The sequence below is a fragment of the Ranitomeya imitator genome, chromosome 4, assembly GCF_032444005.1.
Source record: "Ranitomeya imitator isolate aRanImi1 chromosome 4, aRanImi1.pri, whole genome shotgun sequence".
NCBI classification, from domain to species: domain Eukaryota; kingdom Metazoa; phylum Chordata; class Amphibia; order Anura; family Dendrobatidae; genus Ranitomeya; species Ranitomeya imitator.
In genome coordinates, this window is record NC_091285.1 from 204,855,781 (window position 1) to 204,878,653 (window position 22,873).

At 43.1% G+C, this 22,873-nt stretch overlaps 1 protein-coding gene across 2 annotated transcripts in view; it reads right to left on the bottom strand.

Moving 5' to 3' along the window:
* The window catches only part of NR1H4 (nuclear receptor subfamily 1 group H member 4), a 288,102-nt gene that overhangs the window by 244,783 nt on the left and 20,446 nt on the right, over positions 1-22,873 (bottom strand). For both annotated transcript variants that reach the window (XM_069764302.1, XM_069764303.1), the window contains exon 2: positions 19,037-19,176. In XM_069764302.1, coding sequence (XP_069620403.1) covers positions 19,037-19,121 — 85 coding nt within the window. In that variant the 5' untranslated portion in view covers positions 19,122-19,176. The remainder of the gene's footprint in view (positions 1-19,036; positions 19,177-22,873) is intronic.

Genomic DNA, 22,873 nt, shown 5'->3' on the forward strand with positions numbered 1-22,873 from the left:
TACTGGTAATATTTTCAAGTAGTTTGTTTTGGTTATATGCTTGTGTTTCTACTTGAAACAAAGTAAGAATATTGGGTTAGAATTCTCTCCCTGGTTTTTTGGTAAAGGCATAGACTCATTCAGACCAGCAGGCATAGGAAATCCCACCATGACATCCTTAAGGGCTTCAGAGAGACCTTTTCTGAAAATTGCTGCCAGCGCACATTCATTCCATTGAGTGAGCACAGACCACTTCCTAAACTTCTGACAATATATCTCTACCTCATCCTGACCCTGACACAGAGCCAGCAAATTTTTCTCTGCCTGATCCACTGAATTAGGTTCATCATACAGCAATCCGAGCGCCAGAAAAAACGCATCAATATTACATAATGCAGGATCTCCTGGCGCAAGGGAAAATGCCCAGTCTTGAGGGTCGCCACGTAACAAAGAAATAATGATCTTAACTTGTTGAACTGGGTCACCAGAGGAGCGGGGTTTCAAAGCCAGAAACAGTTTACAATTATTCTTAAAGCTCAGAAACCTAGCTCTATCTCCAGAAAACAAATCAGGAATAGGAATTCTTGGTTCTAACATAGAATTCTGGACCACAAAGTCTTGAATATTTTGTACTCTTGCAGTGAGATGATCCACACAAGAAGACAGATCTTTAATGTCCATCACTACACCTGTGTCCTGAACCACCCAAATGTCTAGGGGAAAAGAAAGACAAAACACAGTACAGAGAAAAAAAAATGGTCTCAGAACTTCTCTTTTCCCTCTATTGAGAAGCATTAGTACTTTGGGCCTCCAGTACTGTTATGAACAGGTGATTCAGAACCACAATGGACCTAGTGGTTAAGAGCACACAAAGTGACCTGATAGTTACTAACATAGGACGAGCTCTGAGACGTGGGAACTCTGCTGACCGCAATCCCTAATCCTATCATACCACACTAGAGGTAGCCGTGGAGCGCTCCTGACCAGACCTAGGCGCCTCGGGCACAGCCTGAGAAACTAGCTAGCCCTGAAGATAGAAAAATAAGCCTACCTTGCCTCAGAGAAATTCCCCAAAGGAAAAGGCAGCCCCCCACATATAATGACTGTGAGTTAAGATGAAAATACAAACACAGAGATGAAATAGATTTTAGCAAAGTGAGGCCCGACTTACTGAATAGACCGAGGATAGGAAAGATAGCTTTGCGGTCAGCACAAAAACCTACAAACAACCACGCAGAGGGGGCAAAAAGACCCTCCGCACCGACTAACGGTACGGAGGTGCTCCCTCTGCGTCTCAGAGCTTCCAGCAAGCAAGAAAAACCAATATAGCAAGCTGGACAGAAAATATAGCAAACAAAAGTAACACAAGCAAAACTTAGCTTATGCAAGGCAGACAGGCCACAAGAACGATCCAGGAGAAAGCAAGACCAATACTGGAACATTGATTGGAGGCCAGGAACAAAGAACTAGGTGGAGTTAAATAGAGCAGCACCTAACGACTTAACCTCGACACCTGAGGAAGGAAACTCAGAAGCCGCAGCCCCACTCACATCCACCAAAGGAAGCTCATAGACAGAACCAGCTGAAGTATCACTCATGACCACAGGAGGGAGCTTGACCACAGAATTCACAACAGGGAGCATAAGAAGTTCAGTTTTGGAGAGGTTGAGTTTCAGATAGAGAGCAGACATGATGTCGGAGACTGCGGACAGACAGTCACTGGTGTTCTGTTTTACAGCGGGAGTAAGGTCAGGGGATGACATGTATAGTTGTGTGTCGTCGGCATAAAGATGGTACTGAAAGCCAAATCTGCTGATGGTCTGTCCAATTGGGGCCGTGTAGAGAGAGAGAAGAGAAAGGGGCCAAGGACTGAGCCCTGAGATACCCCGACAGTGAGAGGAAGAGGAGACGAAGTGGAGCCAGAGAACAGAACACTGAAGGAGCGGTCAGAAAGATAGGAGGAGAACCTGGAGAGAGCAGTGTCCTTAATGCCTAGTGACTGGAGCCTAGAGAGTAGGAGAGGGTGGTCAACAGTGTCGAAAGCTGCAGAAAGATCGGGAAGAATGAGCAGAGAGTGGTCACTGTTACATTTTGATGTCAGAAGGTCGTTGGTCACTTTGATGAGTGCAGTTTCTGTTGAGTGTAGGGGGCGGAAGCCAGACTGTGAAGGGTCTTGGAGGGAGTGAATGGAGAGGTAACAGGTAAGGCGGGAGTAGACTAGGCACTCCAAGAGTTTAGAGATGAAGGGGAGATTGGAGACCGGTCTGTAGTTATTTATGTTTATGTTTTATTGTGTTAATATTGGGCTTATATAGCTTAGAAAATAGACGCCTCAGAGGAGATCTCATTTATATGTATAAATATATGTGTGGCCAGTACAAAAGACTGGCACACAACTTATTCCTTCCAAAGACCATACTAAGGACCAGGGGGCACTCAGTGGTGAAAGAAAGGCAATTCCAGCAGCTAAATAGTAAAGGGTTCTTTACAGTTAGAGCAGTCAGACTGTGGAATGCCCACCACAAGAGGTACTGTAGTAATGGCAGACACTGACAGGTTTTTAAAAAGGGCTGGATGATTTCCTCAATACACATAACCATTGCAGGTTAATTTAGTGACAAAATGTACAATTGGTGGAAAAAGGTTGAACTTGATGAACGTAGGTCTTTTGTCATATACTCAGCTATGTAATATACTGTATTTTGTTTTCTGTATACATGAACATAGTAATCTGTCACCCTTCTTCTGCCTATGCCCAACCTCTAGCTGCCCATAAATTTCCTTTTTTTTTTAGAATGAGTGGACTTTTTGCAATATCCATAAAAATATTGATGGGTCTGAGATTTTATGTGCAGGCTATTGTGATTTCTATTATTTACAGTTCACCGAAAGTGCTTATAATGTGTTAACATTAGTATCTGTGACTTTTTTTTATAAGTTTTCTGGTTAGAAGCCAAATAATAGGAGTACAGTATATAATACAATTCTAAATATTTAAGTTGTCAGGAAGAAAATCTTGAATGCTCTGACATACCTATTGTAACTATTACCAAAGACAGCTCGCCATTATGATCAATACAAAAGAAGAAAAAACGTCCCAAAGACAAAATTCAAAATGTATTCAAAACACATATATCATAATACACAATACATAATAAATACAATAAATAATAAAGCAATTTAATGAATAACAGGTGTAAGACACCAAGATCCCCTCTCCACTCATCTCAGCCGAAGATTTTGCCTCTTTTTTCAAGCAGAAGATTGATAACATCAGAGACAGTTTTGGTCAACAACCCCCAGAGGCCTTTCTCCTAACTGGCCAGCCCTCTTCCTTCAAAACCAACCTCTCCACCATTACAGAAGATCGACTCTCCACTCTACTCTCAAGATCGCATCTCACCACCTGTGCACTCGACCCGATCCCATCCCACTTCATCACAAACCTCAAAATAGTCTTCATCCCAACCCTAACCCATCTCTTCAACCTACCACTAACAACTGGTGTCTTTCCCTCAAGCGTTAAACATGCCTCAATTACACCTATCCTCAGAAAGCCCTCTCTTGATCCATCCTCTGTATCTAGCTATTGCCCTATATCACTTCTCCCCTATGCCTCAAAACTACTGGAACAACACAAACATCTTGAACTGTCCTCCAACCTCTCTTCTTGCTCCCTCTTCGACCGCTTACAATCTGGCTTCAGGTCACACCACTCTACTGAAACTGCCCTAACTAAGGTCACCAATGACCTATTAACTGCCAAGGCCAAGCAACACTACTTTATCCTCCTTCTCCTGGACCTGTCCTCTGCCTTTGACACAGTGGACCATTCCCTATTATTACAGACCCTCTCATCCCTTGGCATCACAGACTTGGCCCTATCTTGGATCACGTCATACCTAACAGACCGGATATTCAGCGTCTCCCACTCACACACCACCTCCTCACCTCGCCCCCTATCTGTCGGAGTCCCGCAAGGTTCAGTCCTAGGGCCCCTGCTCTTCTCCATTTACACCTTTGGCCTGGGACAGCTCATAGAATAGCACAGCTTTCAGTATCACCTCTATGCTGATGACACACAGATCTGCATCTCTGGACCAGATATCACCACCCTACTAACCAGAATCCCACAATGTCTGTCTGCTATTTTATCCTTCTTCTCCGCTAGGTTTCTAAAACTTAATATGGACAAAACAGAGCTCATCATCTTTCCCCCATCTCACTTGACTCCCCCAACAGACCTATCCATTAAAGTAAATGGCTGCCCACTCTCCCTAGTCCCACAATTTCGCTGCCTCGGTGTAATCCTTGAGACTGATCTCTCCTTCAAACCACATATTCAAACCCTTTCTACTTCCTGCTTTCTACTTCCAAGAATCTGTAAAAATCCTAGTCCATGCCCTCATCATCTCTCGCCATGACTACTGCAACCTCCTGCTCTGTGGCCTCCCCTCGAACACTCTTGCACCCCTCCAATCTATTCTAAACTCTGCTGCCCGACTAATCCACCTGTCCCCCCGCTATTCCCCAGCTTCTCCCCTCTGTCAATCCCTTCACTGGTTCCCCATTGCTCAGACACTCCAGTACAAAACCCTAACCATGACATACAAAGCCATCCACAACCTGTCTCCTCCATAAATCTGTGACCTCGTCTCCCGGTACTTACCTGCACGCAACCTCCGATCCTCACAAGATCTTCTTCTATATTCCCCTCTTATCTCCTCTTCCCACAATCGCATACAAGATTTCTCCCTTGCACACCCCATAGTCTGGAACTCTCTACCCCAACATATCAGACTCTCGCCTACCGTGGAAACCTTCAAAAGAACCTGAAGACCTACCTCTTCCGACAAGCCTACAACCTGCAGTAACCACCGATAGACCAAACCGCTGCACAACCAGCTCTACCCTAACCTACTGTATTCTCACCCATCCCTTGTAGATTGTAAGCCCTCGCGGGCAGGGTCCTCTCTCCTCATGTACCAGTCGTGACTTGTATTGATTAAGATATTTTGTACTTGTTTTTTATTATGTATACCCCACCTTACATGTAAAGCGCCATGGAATAAATGTCGCTATAATTATAAATAATAATAATAATACTAGTGGGAGGGAGGGCAGCAAATGACAACTAGCAAGAAAAAGTGCAAGTGCGATCCACATAGGGCTGTTCCCTTATAAATATCAGTCAGTCAAAAGAAAGACATAGCACCCAAATAAGTAAGTCACTTAGTATAAAAATTACAATTAGCTCACACACAGCAATCAAATATATATGGGTACTAAAGATCAATCCCAAAGAGGTCAATTTAGAACAACTAGTGAAAAAGGTAAATACCCCTTTAAGGGAACCCAAGTGCACGCCATAAATCAAAAACTGTCCTTACCCATACTTCTTTCCACCTGGGGACCTAGTGCAGCAGCCCCAATGCACGTTTCGCATGGGCTTCTTCGGGGGATTGATCTTTAGTACCCATATATATTTGATTGCTCTGTGTCATTTCCTGCCCTCCCATTAGTACTTGGGATCTTGGTGTCTTACACCTGTCATTCATTATATTGCTTTATTATTTATTGTATTTATTATCCATTGTGTATTATGATATATGTGTTTTGAATACATTTTGAATTTTGTCTTTGGGACGCTTTGCACTCTTTTTCCTCTTTTGTAATGATCATGTTTCTGAGAGTGTCCCTGGCTACATTAGCCTCCCTTGCTGTAATACTGAGGGTATGATTATACAAAATTAACATGGTTTCTGATCTGAGGATTGTGTATATAGTTCGCTATTATCTACTATATAATTGTCTAAGGGTCACTTCCATCTGTCTGTCCATCTGTCACGGTTATTCATTCGCTGATTGGTCTCGCCAGCTGCCTGTCATGGCTGCCGCGACCAATCAGCGAGGGGCACAGTCCGGAAGAAAATGGCCGCTCCTTACTCCCCGCAGTCAGTGCCTGTCGCCCGCATACTCCCCTCCGGTCACCGCTAACACAGGGTTAATGCTAGCGGTAACGGACCGCGTTATGCCGCGGGTAATGCACTCCGTTACTGCCGCTATTAACCCTGTGTGTCCCCAACTTTTTACTATTGACGCTGCCTATGTGGCATCAATAGTAAAAAATGTAATGTTAAAAATAATAATAATAATAAAAAAAACTGCTATACTCACCCTCCGTTGCAGCTCGCGCCGGCCGCCATCTTCCGTTGCAGGTTCCGGTGGCAGAAGGACCTGCCATGACGTCACGGTCATGTGACCGCAACGTCTTCACAGGCCGTGCGCGCCTGCGCAACAAGGACCTGCCATGACGTCAAGGTCATGTGACCGCAATGTCATCACAGGTCCTGCGCTAATACCAACCCTGGGACCGGAACCTGCCGTGGACTACAAGGGCTCCCTTGGAAAGGTGAGTATATGTTTATTTTTTATTTTGTCACCTGTGACAAACCTGGCTGGGCAATATACTACATCACTGGGCAATATACTACATAGCTGGGCAATATATTACGTGACTGGCCAATATACTACATAGCTGGGCAATATACTACGTGGCTCTGTGCTGTATACTACTTTGCTGTGCAATATACTACGTGGCTGGGCAATATACTGCGTCACTGGGCAATATACTACGTGGCTCTGTGCTGTATACTACTTTGCTGTGCAATATACTACGTGGCTGGCCAATATATTACGTCACTGGGCAATATACTACGCGGGCTGTGCAATATACTACGTAGCTCGGCAATATACTACGTGGCTGGGCAATATACTACGTCACTAGGCAATATACTACGGAACTGGGCAATATACTATGTGACTGGGCAATATACTACGTCACCAGGCAATATACTACGTGGCTGGCCAATATATTACGTCACTGGGCAATATACTACGCGGGCTGTGCAATATACTACGTAGCTCGGCAATATACTACGTGGCTGCGCAATATACTACGTCACTAGGCAATATACTACGGAACTGGGCAATATACTATGTGACTGGGCAATATACTACGTCACTAGGCAATATACTACGTGGCTGGCCAATATATTACGTCACTGGGCAATATACTACGCGGGCTGTGCAATATACTACGTAGCTCGGCAATATACTACGTGGCTGGGCAATATACTACGTGGCTGTGCAATATACTCCGTCACTAGGCAATATACTACGTCACTGGGCAATATAGTACGTGGCTGGCCAATATATTACGTCACTGGGCAATATACTACGTAGCTCGGCAATATACTATGTGGCTGGGCAGTATACTACGTAGCTGGGCAATATAATACGTCACTAGGCAATATACTACATAACTGGGCAATATACTACGTGGCTGGGCAATATACTACGTGGCTGGGCAATATACTACGTGGCTGCGCAATATACTACGTCACTAGGCAATATACTACGTAACTGGGCAATATACTACGTGGCTGGGCAATATACTATGTCACTGGGCAATATACTACGTGGCTGGCCAATATATTACGTCACTGGCCAATATACTACGTGGCTGGGCAATATACTACGTGGCTGGGCAATATACTACGTGGCTGGGCAATATACTACGTGTCTGGGCAATATACTACGTGACTGGCCAATATACTACGTAGCTGGGCAATATACTACGTGGCTCTGTGCTGTATACTACTTTGCTGTGCAATATACTATGTGGCTGGGCAATATACTGCGTCACTGGGCAATATACTACGTGGCTCTGTGCTGTATACTACTTTGCTGTGCAATATACTACGTGGCTGGCCAATATATTACGTCACTGGGCAATATACTACGCGGGCTGTGCAATATACTACGTAGCTCGGCAATATACTACGTGGCTGGGCAATATACTACGTCACTAGGCAATATACTACGGAACTGGGCAATATACTATGTGACTGGGCAATATACTACGTCACCAGGCAATATACTACGTGGCTGGCCAATATATTACGTCACTGGGCAATATACTACGCGGGCTGTGCAATATACTACGTAGCTCGGCAATATACTACGTGGCTGCGCAATATACTACGTCACTAGGCAATATACTACGGAACTGGGCAATATACTATGTGACTGGGCAATATACTACGTCACTAGGCAATATACTACGTGGCTGGCCAATATATTACGTCACTGGGCAATATACTACGCGGGCTGTGCAATATACTACGTAGCTCGGCAATATACTACGTGGCTGGGCAATATACTACGTGGCTGTGCAATATACTCCGTCACTAGGCAATATACTACGTCACTGGGCAATATAGTACGTGGCTGGCCAATATATTACGTCACTGGGCAATATACTACGTAGCTCGGCAATATACTATGTGGCTGGGCAGTATACTACGTAGCTGGGCAATATAATACGTCACTAGGCAATATACTACATAACTGGGCAATATACTACGTGGCTGGGCAATATACTACGTGGCTGGGCAATATACTACGTGGCTGCGCAATATACTACGTCACTAGGCAATATACTACGTAACTGGGCAATATACTACGTGGCTGGGCAATATACTATGTCACTGGGCAATATACTACGTGGCTGGCCAATATATTACGTCACTGGCCAATATACTACGTGGCTGGGCAATATACTACGTGGCTGGGCAATATACTACGTGGCTGGGTAATATACTACGTGACTGGCCAATATACTACGTAGCTGGGCAATATACTACGTGGCTCTGTGCTGTATACTACTTTGCTGTGCAATATACTATGTGGCTGGGCAATATACTGCGTCACTGGGAAATATACTACGTGGCTCTGTGCTGTATACTATGTCACTGGGCAATATACTACATCACTGGGCAATATACTATGTGGCTGCGCAATATACTACGTAACTGGGCAATATACTACGTGGTTGGGCAATATACTACGTGGCTGCGCAATATACTACGTCACTAGGAATATACTACGGAACTGGGCAATATACTATGTGACTGGGCAATATATTACGTCACTAGGCAATATACTACGTGGCTGGCCAATATATTACGTCACTGGGCAATATACTACGCGAGCTGTGCAATATACTATGTAGCTTGGCAATATACTACGTCACTGGGCAATATAACACGTGGCTGGCCAATATATTACGTCACTGGGCAATATACTACGTAGCTCGGCAATATACTACGTGGCTGGGCAGTATACTACGTAGCTGGGCAATATAATACGTCACTAGGCAATATACTACATAACTGGGCAATATACTACGTGGCTGGGCAATATACTACGTGGCTGGGCAATATACTACGTGGCTGCGCAATATACTACGTCACTAGGCAATATACTACGTAACTGGGCAATATACTACGTGGCTGGGCAATATACTATGTCACTGGGCAATATACTACGTGGCTGGCCAATATATTACGTCACTAGCCAATATACTACGTCACTGGGCAATATACTACGTGACTGGGCAATATACTACGTGTCTGGGCAATATACTACGTGGGCATGCATATTCTAGAATACCTGATGCATTAGAATCGGGCCACCATCTAGTGAGTAGTATAACTGTTGTGTATAACTTATTTATCTTCGTTGTCTTCCTTCTCTGAATAATCTCAGCTTCAGCTTACCAAAAAGATTGTAGGTGGCAAAAAAAATTGAAATAAGCCAAATGTAAATTTTTATATGAATTTCAATTTAACAACCAGACAAAGAAATTCATAGATGTTCAGGCAGGGTTGCCAACCGTCCAGAAATTCCAGGACAGTTTATAAAAATAGGGCACTCTTTTGCCCTGCCCTTAAAAAAATTGAGGGGTCCGTGATTTTTTTTGAGGCTGAAGAAACTTATACTGATTGTTTTTACTGTAATTATCGTCATTTTACAGTTCACGGTGAATGTAGCTGATGTCTAATGAGAATTATGGGCTGTAGAAATGAATCACTTATAATCATAATCTTTTTTGATGGCTTTTCAATGTCTCCGTAAAAAATATGGTCTGTCTGTGATTTTTTGATCAGCTGTCCAGAAATAATGAAAAGACAAGATGGCAATCCTGTTTTCCGGTGACACTAAGTTCCTATTCTACAGCGCAGACTGTAGGGCTAGGTGCCAGTTATATAACCCTAGTGCAGGTGATACTGATATGGTTCCGATGCTTCTGACCCCGGTGCCATGTTTCAGTAATGCAATGACAACCTTGGTGTCACGGCTACATAATAGTATCTGCAACTGCCAACAGCTGGGGAGGCTGAGAGAGACCAGTAGATACTGGATACTGGAGCGAGGCCTCGAGGTTCTGATCACCATTGGGGTCACTGACCGAAATACAACATGATCTGTCCCTACTTGTAGTCTAGATTGTGCAGGCTGTTGCTGCATTTTCTTAGTGTTTAGTTTTGTGCTATGTTATAAATAAAACATTTTTACAAGTGAATTTGAAGGCATTTTCATTCCTATTATTTTTTAACCAATATTTTACATGTAAGGCCTGATACACACAGATGCATTATGGATCTGCATAGTATCCAGTGACGCATTGGGACGCAAAGGGCCCACCTGTAATATTGACTCTGGGCCCCACTGTTCAGCTACATGCAATTTTTACATTACCATCATTCATTAATTTGCCTATGCTTCTACAGGTGCATCTCACAAAATTAGAATATCATCAAAAAGTTAATTTATTTCAGTCTTCAATACAAAAAGTTAAACTCATATATTATATAGAGTCATTACAAACAGTGATCTATTTCAAGTGTTTATTTCTGTTAATGTTGATGATTATGGCTTACAGCCAATGAAAACCCAAAAGTCATTATCTCAGTAAATTAGAATACTTTATAACACCAGCTTGAAAAAATGATTTTAAAATCTGAAATGTTGGCCTACTGAAATGTATGTTCAGTAAATGCACTCAATACTTGGTCAGGGCTCCTTTGGCATCAATTACTGCATCAATACGGTGTGGCATGGCGGCGATCTGTCTGTGGCACTGCTGAGGTGTTATGGAAGCCCAGGTTGCTTTGATAGCAGCCTTCAGCTCGTCTGCATTGTTTGGTGTCTCATCTTCCTCTTGACAATACCCCATAGATTCTTTATGGGGTTAAAGTAAGATGAGGTTGCTGGCAAATCAAGCACAGTGATACTGTTGATTTCAAACCAGGAATTGTTACTTTTGGCAGTGTGGACAGGTGCCAAGTCCTGCTGGAGAATGAGATTTCCATTGCCAATAAGCTTGTCGGCCGAGGGAAGCATGAAGTGCTCTAAAATTTCCTGGTAGGTGGCTGTGCTGACTTTGGTCTTGATAAAACACAGTGGGCCTACACCAGCAGATGACATTGCTCCTGAAATCATCATTGATTGTGGATACTTCACACTCTACCTTGGAAATCAAGGTCCCAGAGACTGGAGGAAGAGTGGAGAGACAGACAATCCAAGTTGCTTAAGGTCTAGTGTGAAGTTTCCACAATCAGTGATGGAGTTGGAAATTTCATTCTCTAGCAGGACTTGGCACCTGTCCACACTGCCAAGAGTACCAATAAAAACAGTATCACTGTGCTTGATTGGCAGCAAACTCGCCTGACCTTAACCCCATAGAGAATCTGTGGGGTATTGTCAAGAGGAAGATGAGACACCAGACCCAACAATGCAGACGAGATGAAGGCTGCTATCAAAGCAACCTGGGCTTCCATAACACCTCAGCAGTGCCACAGGCTGATCGCCTCCATGCCACGTCGCATTGATGTAGTAATTGATGAAAAAGGAGCCCTAACCAAGTACTGAGTGCATTTACTGGATATCATTTTAGTAGGCCAACATTTCGGATTTTAAAATCACTTTTCAAGTTGTTGTTATAAAGTATCCTAATTTAGTGAGATAATGACTTTTGAGTTGTCATTGGCTGTAAGCCATAATCATCAACATTAACAGAAAATAAATACTTGAAATACATCACTGTTTGTAATGACTCTATCTAATACATGAGTTTAAATTTTTGTATTGAAAACTTGAAATAAATTAACTTTTTCATAATATTCTAATTTTGTGAGATGCACCTGTAGATATTAACTAGTTTGTTAAATAAATGATAACATGCTGCTTTTGTCTGTATATGGTAAATAAAATGTATAGTACTAACTACTACTCATGTAGAGGGGTACAGGGGCCTACCAGGGGATTTATCTGCTCACCTATGGGCCAGTCCTAGTATTGTAGTATCTTTAAAAGACACCTGTCACAAGGTTTCCCCCATATTGCCTAAGTCATCTGTACTAGCACCCCAACAAAGAAAATACCTTTAATAATACTCCCACACCATATGCTAATTGTTACAGTCCTATCCGACAGGTGTCACTGGCCTGTGCTTGATACATCCTTTGTCCCCACAATCGCCATACTCCTGGCTTGATTGATGTCCTTGATGTGTCCTACATCATCCACAGAGTCTGTGCAGCTCCAGTTCTCTACTGTCCAGATGTGAGATTTGAACAGACTCTGTGGATAACGTAGAAGAGGTCAGCCACATCAATCCAGGCAGGAGTATGGTCATTGCGGGACAAAGGAGGTGCCAAACACAGACCAGTGATACTCATCGGACCTGACCGTGATGATTAGTATACTGGGTGCGTTAGGATTATTAAAAGGCATTTTCTTTGATATGTGGAGCTGTTGGAGTACTAGTAAAGATGACTTAAAGGTGGTGAAGTTAGTTTTGATAGTGAACACATGATGACAGGTTCCCTTTAATAAAGCCCCAAAAGGCCAACATTTTGCTGACAGAGATTCTTTTTCTCATGAAATGAATATGAATTCATATGAAATGTGCGTAGAGGTGCTCTACAATAGAGGAGCCTACAGGACCTTCTGAAGACACCATACTGTGGCACATGGTGTGCCTGTAGGCCCGATGTACACACAACCTTTATTTTTATGTACATGAGGTGAGCTGAACTTTTATTTCCAGAGCTTACACTATGGAATACAGGAATTTATCTTCAGAAAAGTAAGATAACGCTAGCAATCAATCACGCTTGAACTCTGACTGACTTTTGGGTGGTGGCTTTTCTGTCTATAGCTGTCACTGTACCTGTACCTGGCGACTGTCAGTATATAGATAAATATGTCAGTGGGTTGTTGATTGCAATGTGTTAGATCTGAATAATATGACTTTGCAAGAGAATCAGCATTGTGACTCATCAGTCATCTGTGAATGAAAAACCATTGTGTAATAACGTGCACATTTCTGAGTTTGTGACATTTTCCAGTGTCATTTCCTGTTGGTTGCTTGTAAAGTATATGTAATGCTTGCTGACTGGTGGATATATCTGACTAGAAGCCATCCTTAGCCAAAAAAAACTTGTGAAAAAAGCCTAATCACTATATTAAACTTTATTTCCATACAGCCCAAATTTAAATCACTAACATTGCTATTTTACTTTTTAATATATCTTTTTTTTATTTGATAGGAGCATTAAGAATGTTTACAGAAATTAGCCAACTGGCAGCAGAGTCACAAATAGTCTGTAAAAAAGTAGACTTTTATTGTTGTATACGGGTTTTAAAGTGTCCATAAATATTTTAAAAGGATTTTTCAGAAAATAGAAATTATTTTAAAATACATCAGATAGCTTGAAAAAATGAAGAAGTTATACTGCCCTTCAGCAATATCCCTCAGTTTATACTCATCTGGTCCATTTAGGTTTGTGGTTCCTGGTCTCAGTCACCACACACTGGAAAGAGCAGAAAATGCCCACTCAGCCAATCAGTGGCTAAGGCTGGTTTCACGCTTGCGCTGCTGTGCGCTGCGGATGGCAGTGTGCTTCCTCCTTGCTTCCTCCGTGAAGCTCCGCCCAGGCTCTGCTTACTGTCGCCTGCGTCCTGCGTTGCTCTGCGTACCTATCTTTAACATTGGGTACGCAGGGACATGTGTTGCTTCTTGATGATGTAGGCGGCAGTAGGTGGAGACTGGGCGGAGCTTCACGGAATAAGCAAGGAGGAAGTACGCTGCCATCCGCAGCGCACAGCAACGCAAGTGTGAAACCAGCCTAAGGCAGGGCATTGTTAGAGCCCATGCAGTGGCTGAGAGGCCTTATCTGGTGAAATGAGGACCAGATCAGGAACTACAGACCAGTGTGACCTAGAAAGGAAGTTTCAAGGGAGAGATTGGTTAGGGTGAGATTATTTAATGATAAATCTCCTATTATATTGCTTAGAAATAGATAGACTTCACATCGGTAAACACCACCTGCACTTGACACATCGCACAAATAGGAAAGGAGAAAGAAGAGAAAAATTGTTTAACAGTGTTTATCATAATATCATTTATTAATCAGGGTTGAAAGGGTGTTGGCACCCAATATTTTACAAAAAGGTCAATCTTGCTTATTGATGACCAATTAGTAAAAAGTAAAATAAACCACCTCATGCATGTGTCAGTGTATATGATACATTTACAGTTACAAATATGGAAATGTTAGAAGGCATGCAGACCCCTATATGTTTGCCCCCCTTTGTAGTAACTCTTTTGTCCAATGTGAATAACACATTTTTGTGGACACATACATATTGTTACTGTGACATATATAATTATAAAGTCTTCATTCCCAACTCAATGATGCGAATATAGACAAAGAGAGTCAGATATAAAGTGCTGTACAGTCAATATGTGTGAACTGATACATTATTTGCTGGTATTATCACATTTATTGTGCCAGTACGAAAAACATCTAATGTTACTATGTTAGTCATTTAGCAGCCTATGTATATGGAACGTGAACAGTGATCTTGCCCCCAGAAGAAGCCATGATGTCTGGGGTTTTTTAAACAGTCTTAAAAATGTAAAAATGATTAATATTCCCTGGTAAATGTTTTTTAAAATTGGTCATTATTTTATATTGCATGTTCTCATACTTTAGAGCAAGTGTGGGGAACCTCCTCCAATGACCTTTTCTGCAGTCCCCTGGCAGATTCCCAGGGACCGCAGTGCTCGGGCCGGCAGCCACAATTTGCTGGCTCTTTAAACCCATCCCTCTTGCACTGCGAGCAATTGCACACAACGTTCACTACTGAACGTTGCCTGCCTGTAACAAGGTGGCACGGGGTGGTAGTCATAGCCGAGTCCACTAGGTCACAGTCAGTGAGCACCCCGGCCCCTTGCACATGCAAAGACAGTTCTAATCCCAGTCCCAGATCACAGTTGGTTACCTCCGTCACATGGCAGCTCTCCATGCTGGAATAACCTCCTCTGGATACACCACGCATCACACGTTTTTGAGCCCAACAGTGGCAACTTGTTTAATTAACATGAAGTAGAGAAGAGGATAACAATTCCTGATCTGTCCCTATTCTCAGAGGTTGCTCCTTTGAGAACGGCTGCAGCAGCTCCCACTCGGCCAAAAGTCCGTAGGTGGGCACCTGTGAAGTCCTTATGCCTGTAACTGCTGCCTGGCAGTCCATTAGCAGCTCTGTTTCCCTCCAGGGGTATGGTAGGGGAAAGCCTGCCTGGACACTACTCCGGGGACAGGAACTTCCTGTCCTTTTGAGGTTGCTGACCCAGCCCCCTCTAGTTAACCACTTCTGTCCCTAATCTGCACATAGGCAACAGATAACATATTGAAACATATAGAATTAAAGGGAACTTCACACAGTAAACAGTTTAGGAGTAAATATATCAAACACAGCACTTTACACGTTACACATTAGTATATAGGTATCATGATCTGTTCCAGGGTTTAGTCCTGTCTGCTCTTTTTCTGGGCGGATCATGTCAAGGGTTAACTTTTCTCTGCCTCACTCTGGGTTCAGGTTTGCTATTTAGCTCCCAGGCATCCTGCTAGTGGTGTCAGCTATAGTTCTGCCTTCGCAGTGTGAACCTGACTCTGGTAACCTTTGATTTGTCCTGCTGTGATCCCTGAACCCCATGTCTGTTTTCTTCCTTTGTCTGCCCTTTTCCCAGCGTTTTCTCTGTTTCTCGGTTTGATTATCTGGTTTCTGACTCGGCCTGTATTCGGACTTGCTTCTGCTTTCTGTCTTTGTCTTATCTGCTTCAGACCGTTGCTGACCTGTTATGAAAGGCAATTCAGTACTACAATGGACATAGCGGTCAGAGCACATACAGTGATCTGACAATAACCCAAAATCATAGAACGAGCTCTGAGACGTGGGAACTCTGCAGACTGCAATCCCTAATCCTCTCCAAACAACACTAGAGGCAGCCGTGGATTGCGCCTAACTCTGCCTAGGCAACTCGGCACAGCCTGAGAAACTAACTAGCCTGAAGATAGAAAATAAGCCTACCTTGCCTCAGAGAAATACCCCAAAGGAAAAGGCAGCCCCCCACATATAATGACTGTGAGTTAAGATGAAAAGACAAACGTAGAGATGAAATAGATTCAGCAAAGTGAGGCCCGACTTTCTTAACAGATCGAGGATAGAAAAGGTAACTTTGCGGTCTACACAAAACCCTAAAGAAAACCACGCAAAGGGGGCAAAAAGACCCTCCGTACCGAACTAACGGCACGGAGGTACACCCTTTGCGTCCCAGAGCTTCCAGCAACAAATTAGACAAGCTGGACAGAAAAAATAGCAAACAAATAGCAAAGAAGAACTTAGCTATGCAGAGCAGCAGGCCACAGGAATGATCCAGGGAAAAGCAAGTCCAACACTGGAACATAGACAGGAAGCCAGGATCAAAGCATTAGGTGGAGTTAAGTAGAGAAGCACCTAACGACCTCACCAGATCACCTGAGGGAGGAAACTCAGAAGTCGCAGTACCACTTCCCTCCACCAACAGAAGCTCACAGAGAGAATCAGCCGAAGTACCACTTGTGACCACAGGAGGGAGCTCTGCCACAGAATTCACAACACTGACCCTCCTGGCTTGCTCTTGACCACGTATATTGCTTACTACTTTTTGTACTTTGCCTTTGAATGTTTTTTGGCTCGGCTTGTCTGACCACTCTCTCGCCACTTGGTGGCGCTTGTGCTGCTGCTCTGTGGAGCTACTCTGTGCATGCAGTCTCACTTTCCTCTCAAGCTCCCTCTGGTGGAAGTTGCATTACACTGCACTGCAGCAGCATGACAATAGGTACATAAAACATGACAGGTAGACCACCCGGGTACCACACAAGGCAAAGGAGAGAGGGGAGGCAAATACGGATCCCCACCACCTCCTTACATCCCAGCGTGAGGATGTACTTTGTGGGTGGAGTTAGTGTGCAATGCGCTCCTGTCTCACATATGAAGAGAGCAGTGGCAGGCCCACTGTCCTCATTGATGTATATCCCCAACCTCCCAAGTGATGTTTATGCCCCCAGCCTCCTCAGTGATGTCTATGACCCTAGCCCTCTCCAGTGATGTATATGCCCCTCAGCCTTCCTGAGTGATATCTATGCTCCCCAGACCTCCCCAGTGACATGTATGTCCCCAGCCCTTTCCAGTGATGTCTACGCCTGACAGCCCTCCCAGGATTGTCTATGACCCCATCCCTCCCCAGTGATGTCTATGCCCCCCAATCCGCCTCAGTGATGTACATGACCCCAGTGTCTCCTGTGATGTATATGATTTACAAAACTTATTATCACAAAGAGTTGACTGTGCTCCAGACCGACGCAAACTTAAAAGCAAAGCTAAAAACAACTTCTTTCCATTTATATGGACTATTATCAGCAGCAGCTTCCATCTCCTATTTCAGTAATAAGAAAATCTGTCTTCACTGAATACAGATTTTTTCCTCAGAATTGAAAATTTTGAGAATGAATAAACAGGCCTGGTGAAGAAAGAAGCAGATTCCTCTGATAAGATATAATGCAAAGTTTCCCAGTTTCATGTATATTGATTTATGCAATAAAAGTTAAAACAACGGTTTTTCTTTAACTGTATAGAAAAAAGAGTTTGGCAACCCTGACTATAAACTGTCTAATTACAATGCATAATGCAATTAGCAAAATTGGTATTTGTATAATAGCAAACAAGCTTTTTCCACAAGTTTGACAATCTATGTAATTATTTCTCTTCCAAAAATGAAACAAATTATGTACTTGAGAATGGTCACCAGATATCATTGTGCAAATCTGTTGCTCCAGTTGACCTATTGCAGTGCTTTACAGCTATAGCATGCATGGTGGCTCAGTGGTTAGCACTGTAGCCTTGCAGATCTGAGGTCCTTGCTTTAAATCCCACCAAGGACTAATTAGCCAAATTCACATCATGTTCTCGTTTTTCCTCCAACGCTCTAAAAACACATTGAGGGGGAATTTTGATTGTGAATTCCAATGGGGGAAGTGAAGATGTGTCTAAAGTGCTGTGGAATTAATGGTGCTATACAAGCGAATAAAGTAAATAAATAAGCTTTTTCTGTATGTCATACAGGAAGCCTGCCAATCATTTATTGAGACTATCCACTGGACTCCTAGATGGAAAAATACTAGTTCTGCTGAATCTTCTTCCTCTCATGTGTATTTTTAATTGTTCAGCTCCTCCTGCTTGGTACCATGCATCCTGAGATTGAACTGCATTGCTCAATCTGGGAGCATCTACCTAGATTTACCGTATATGGTTATTGGAATTGAAAAACATATCTATATATTCCATACTGTTTATAGAAGAGAAATATTAGAGTCCACAACTCAAAAAATATTAAGTAATGTTTGGGACATGTTTATTGAAGATTTATAACATATCCAGAGCTTTGATGACTAGACCATTTTATCATCAAATACATTGTATCTGATATTCATAGATCCACCAGCAATAAACCTGAGTTTAAAACTAGACAGTTGTGTTTGGACTGCACTATATTTGGCTTGTGCACCTGCACAGTAATAGTTTGTAGTTACATTGCACTGCACGGTTGCACCTGATGAGTAGTCAACTTGAAACATTGACATGTTGTCCTATCGCTTGGTGCTTTGGTATCGCTGCACTGTCACTGGCGTAATACTGCAACTATAATTTGCCTTGGCCAATGAAGAAAAGAAACAGAGTAACCCAAACAGTCATAATCCTGGCTCCCTAACCGAAAAACGTTTATTTTTGTAATGAATAATGATCAATTTTGACTTACCGACAAATTGCTGGCTATCGAAAAGTGAAATTCCTGTTTCCACTGAATGATGACAGTACCCCGAAATATCAATTTCAGATTCCATCCAGAATTACTTAGATGTTTCTGTTTCTTTTTTTCTTCAGAAAGACTTTGGTCACCTAGAGTTGAAGATAAAAGGATACAAAAATATAATGTCTAAAGAAATGTAATCACATACTGCCTTTGAACCGCCATTAATGGTGTTCTTGAAGCAAAATTTAATATATTGTCAGGCCTTTGCACCTTTGATTTTGAGGATATTTTGCTACAGAATGCCACATCTAAAACTGACCAAGATTTGCCAGAAGATCACTACACATAGAAGTTCTTTTGTGGGTTAATGGAGTTAATCTGTTTAATCTGTGGCTTTTTATATCACAACCATGTTGATTAAGAACATTTTGTGGATTTGGAAATTTGTTCATAATGTCACAAGTATTTTCTGAGGCATAATATACACATTTAATCTGAATCGCTAGCAGATTCTCTCAGGTTTTAGCTACCAGAACCATGGCCTTACACCCAACTATCATTTTTCTAGTGCTAATAAAGACAAAGCAAGAACTGCATAATAAACTTCCATTAAGGCCAGTCTCACACGTCCAGATAATTCCGGTACCGGAAAAATCGGTACCGGAATTATCCGTGTCCGTGTGTCCGTGTGCTCACGTGGCACATCAGTGTGGCACACGTGCGGCATCCATGTGCCGCCCGTGTGCCGACTGAGTACCACACGCACCATGCAAGAGACAGCGCTACAGTTAAGCGCTGTCTCCTGCATCTGGTGCTGAAGCCGCCATTCATTTCTTCTCTCCAGCAGCGTTCGCTGGAGAGAAGATATGAAAAATCATTTTTTTTGGTGTTTAAAAAAAAGATCCCTGTTCCCAACCCCCTCCCACCCCCTGGACACCCCCCCCCCCCCCCCCCGCTGTTAATAAAATACTTACCCGGCTCCCTCGCTGCTTCTTCTCCTCGCCACAGCTTCTCCTGTACGAGCGATCACGTGGTGCCGCCCATTACAGTGATGAATATGCGGCTCCACCCCTATGGGAGGTCGAGCCGCATATTCATCACTGTAATGGGCGGCACCACGTGATCGCTCATACAGGAGAAGCTGCGGCAAGGAGAAGAAGCAGTGAGGGAGCCGGGTAAGTATTTAATTAACAGTGGGGGGGCGCACAGGGGGTGGGAGGGGGTTGGGGACGGGGATCTTTTTTTTTAAACACCAAAAAAAAAAAGAAGATTTTTCATATCTTCTCTCCAGCGAACGCTGCTGGAGAGAAGAAATGAATGGCGGCTTCAGCACCACGCTGGGGGGACAGCGCTTACTGTAGCGCTGTCTCCTGCACAGCACACGGACTGCACACGGACAACATCCGTGTGCGGTACGTGTTTTACATGGACCCATTGACTTTAATGGGTCCGTGTAATACGTGTGCTCCCACGAACACTGACATGTCTCTGTGTTTTCCAAACGGACACACAGTCCGTGAAAACACGCTGACATGTGCAGAGACACATTGATTTTAATGTGTCTACGTGAGTCAGTGTCTCCGGTACGTGAGGAAACTGTCACCTCACGTACCGGAGCCACTGACGTGTGAAACCGGCCTAAGATTTACATTTTTCAAATTTTTGGATGCTTTAAATACAGGCTGTGCGTAGGCGAACGCTGCCTGGTGTCAGCTGATTCTGACAGCTGACACCCGAAACTTAGTGCCAGGAGCGGTGATGCAGCACTCCCGGCACTTTAACCCCCAAAATGCTGCGACTGATCAAGACTGCAGCATTCTGGGAGGCGGCAGAGGGCTGATAGCCGCTCTGCCTTTGGATCGGAGACCTCACGGCGTAACAAGGGGTTCTCATTGCCATTGTGAACGGATGTCATCATGACGACATCCGGGTCACCAGACCTAGGAAAGTTGCTGATTATACGCAATGCATGATCAGCAACTTTCTCTGTCAGTGCAGAGCTTACAGTTTATACAGAATGGTGATGCTGCTGCATCCCCTTACTATACAAGCGATCAGCCTGCAAAAAAGAGATAGTCCCATAGTGGGACAAATTAAAAAGATTACAAATAAAGTAAAAACATTTTTTTTAAATAATTGTAAAAATATTTTTTTAATAAAAAATAATAATAATATTTGTAAGAAAAAAAATAGTACACATACTTGGTGTCGCCATGTCTGCAATGACCCGACCTATAAAACTGTCCCACTAGTTAACCCCTTTAGTGAAAAAAAAACAAGGCAAAAAACAATGCTTTATTATCATAACGCAGAACAAAAAGTGGAATAAAGCTAGATCAAAAAGACGGCTATAAATAAACATGGTACCGATGAAAATCTCATCTTGTCCTGCAAAAAACAAGCAGCTCCATCGGCGAAAAAATTTAAAAGTTATAGCTTTCAGAATAGAGAATTGCAAAAATAATTATGTTTTTCTATAAAATAGTTTTTATTGTGTAAAAGCGCCAAAACATAAAAAAAAATATATAAATGAGGTATTGCTGCAATCGTAGTGACCTGAAAAATAAAACTGCCTTATCAATTTTACCACACTCGGAATGGCATTAAACTCTTCCCCCCCAAAAAAAAATCCCTGAATTGCTGGTTTTGTTCATTCTGCCTCCCAAAAATCAGAATAGAAAGTGATCAAGAAATATCATGTGACCGAAAATGGTACCAATAAAAACATAAACTTATCCCGCAAAAAACAAGCCCTCACATGACTCTGTAGGCCAAAATATGGAAAAATTATAGCTCTCAAAATATGGTGATACAAAACATATTTTTTGCAATAAAAAGCATCTTTTAGTGTGTGACAGCAGCCAAACATAAAAACCAGATATAAAATCTGGTAATGCTGTAATCGCACCGACCCAAAGAATAAAGTCGTCTAATCACTTATACCGCACGAGGAACGTCGTAAAAAATAAATAAAACCAATTCTTCACCTAATGCCCATTTTTTCATTCTGCCTCTCAAAGTTCACAGTAAGGCTCGATGCACATTTATCCTGCACTCTGCGCCGAGCGCTTGCACCAAGCACTCCGTGTAAATCTCTGACATACGTGATACAGACGGAACCTCTGGTGGTAGATTCCCTATAATGAGGCAGATGGAGGCACTGTAGATGCCGTCTGACCTGTGATCTGGCAGTGTCCGTCTTTTTAGGATTGCATAAAAGTGCTGTTGGCCACAGTTTTGTCCACTTCTGAAAAGAAGGACTCAGCTGAACAGAGGCCAGACGGAGTCCAGAGTAACTCTGCTGCCTCATTATAGTGAATTGATCCCTCGGCGGTTCATTTAAAACACGTCACTCAGAGATTTAGATGGAAACCCTAAAGTAAGTGGTCAGCGTAGAATGTTATGTAAACTGATCCCAATAAAAGCTTCAATTCAATCAAGAAAAAAAGCAAGTCTTCACTCAGGTCTGTCATCATTTAATGGAAATATAGGGGGTTCCATTTTAGGCTACTTTCACACTAGCGTCGGTACGGGCCCATCGCAATGCGTCGGGCCGACGTACCGACGTATGCTGTGAAGTAAAAGCACAACGGGGGCAGCGGATGCAGTTTTACAACGCATCCGCTGCCCCATTATAAGGTCCAGGGAGGAGGGGGCGGAGTTCCGGCCGCGCATGCACGGTCGGAAAAAGTAGACCCGACGGACAAAAAAAATGTTGCAAGCAACGTTTTTTTGTCCCGACGGACTGCAAAAACACGTCGCATCCATCGCGCGATGGATGCAACGTGTGGCAATCCATCGCAATGCGTTGCTAATGAAAGTCTATGGAGAAAAAACACAACC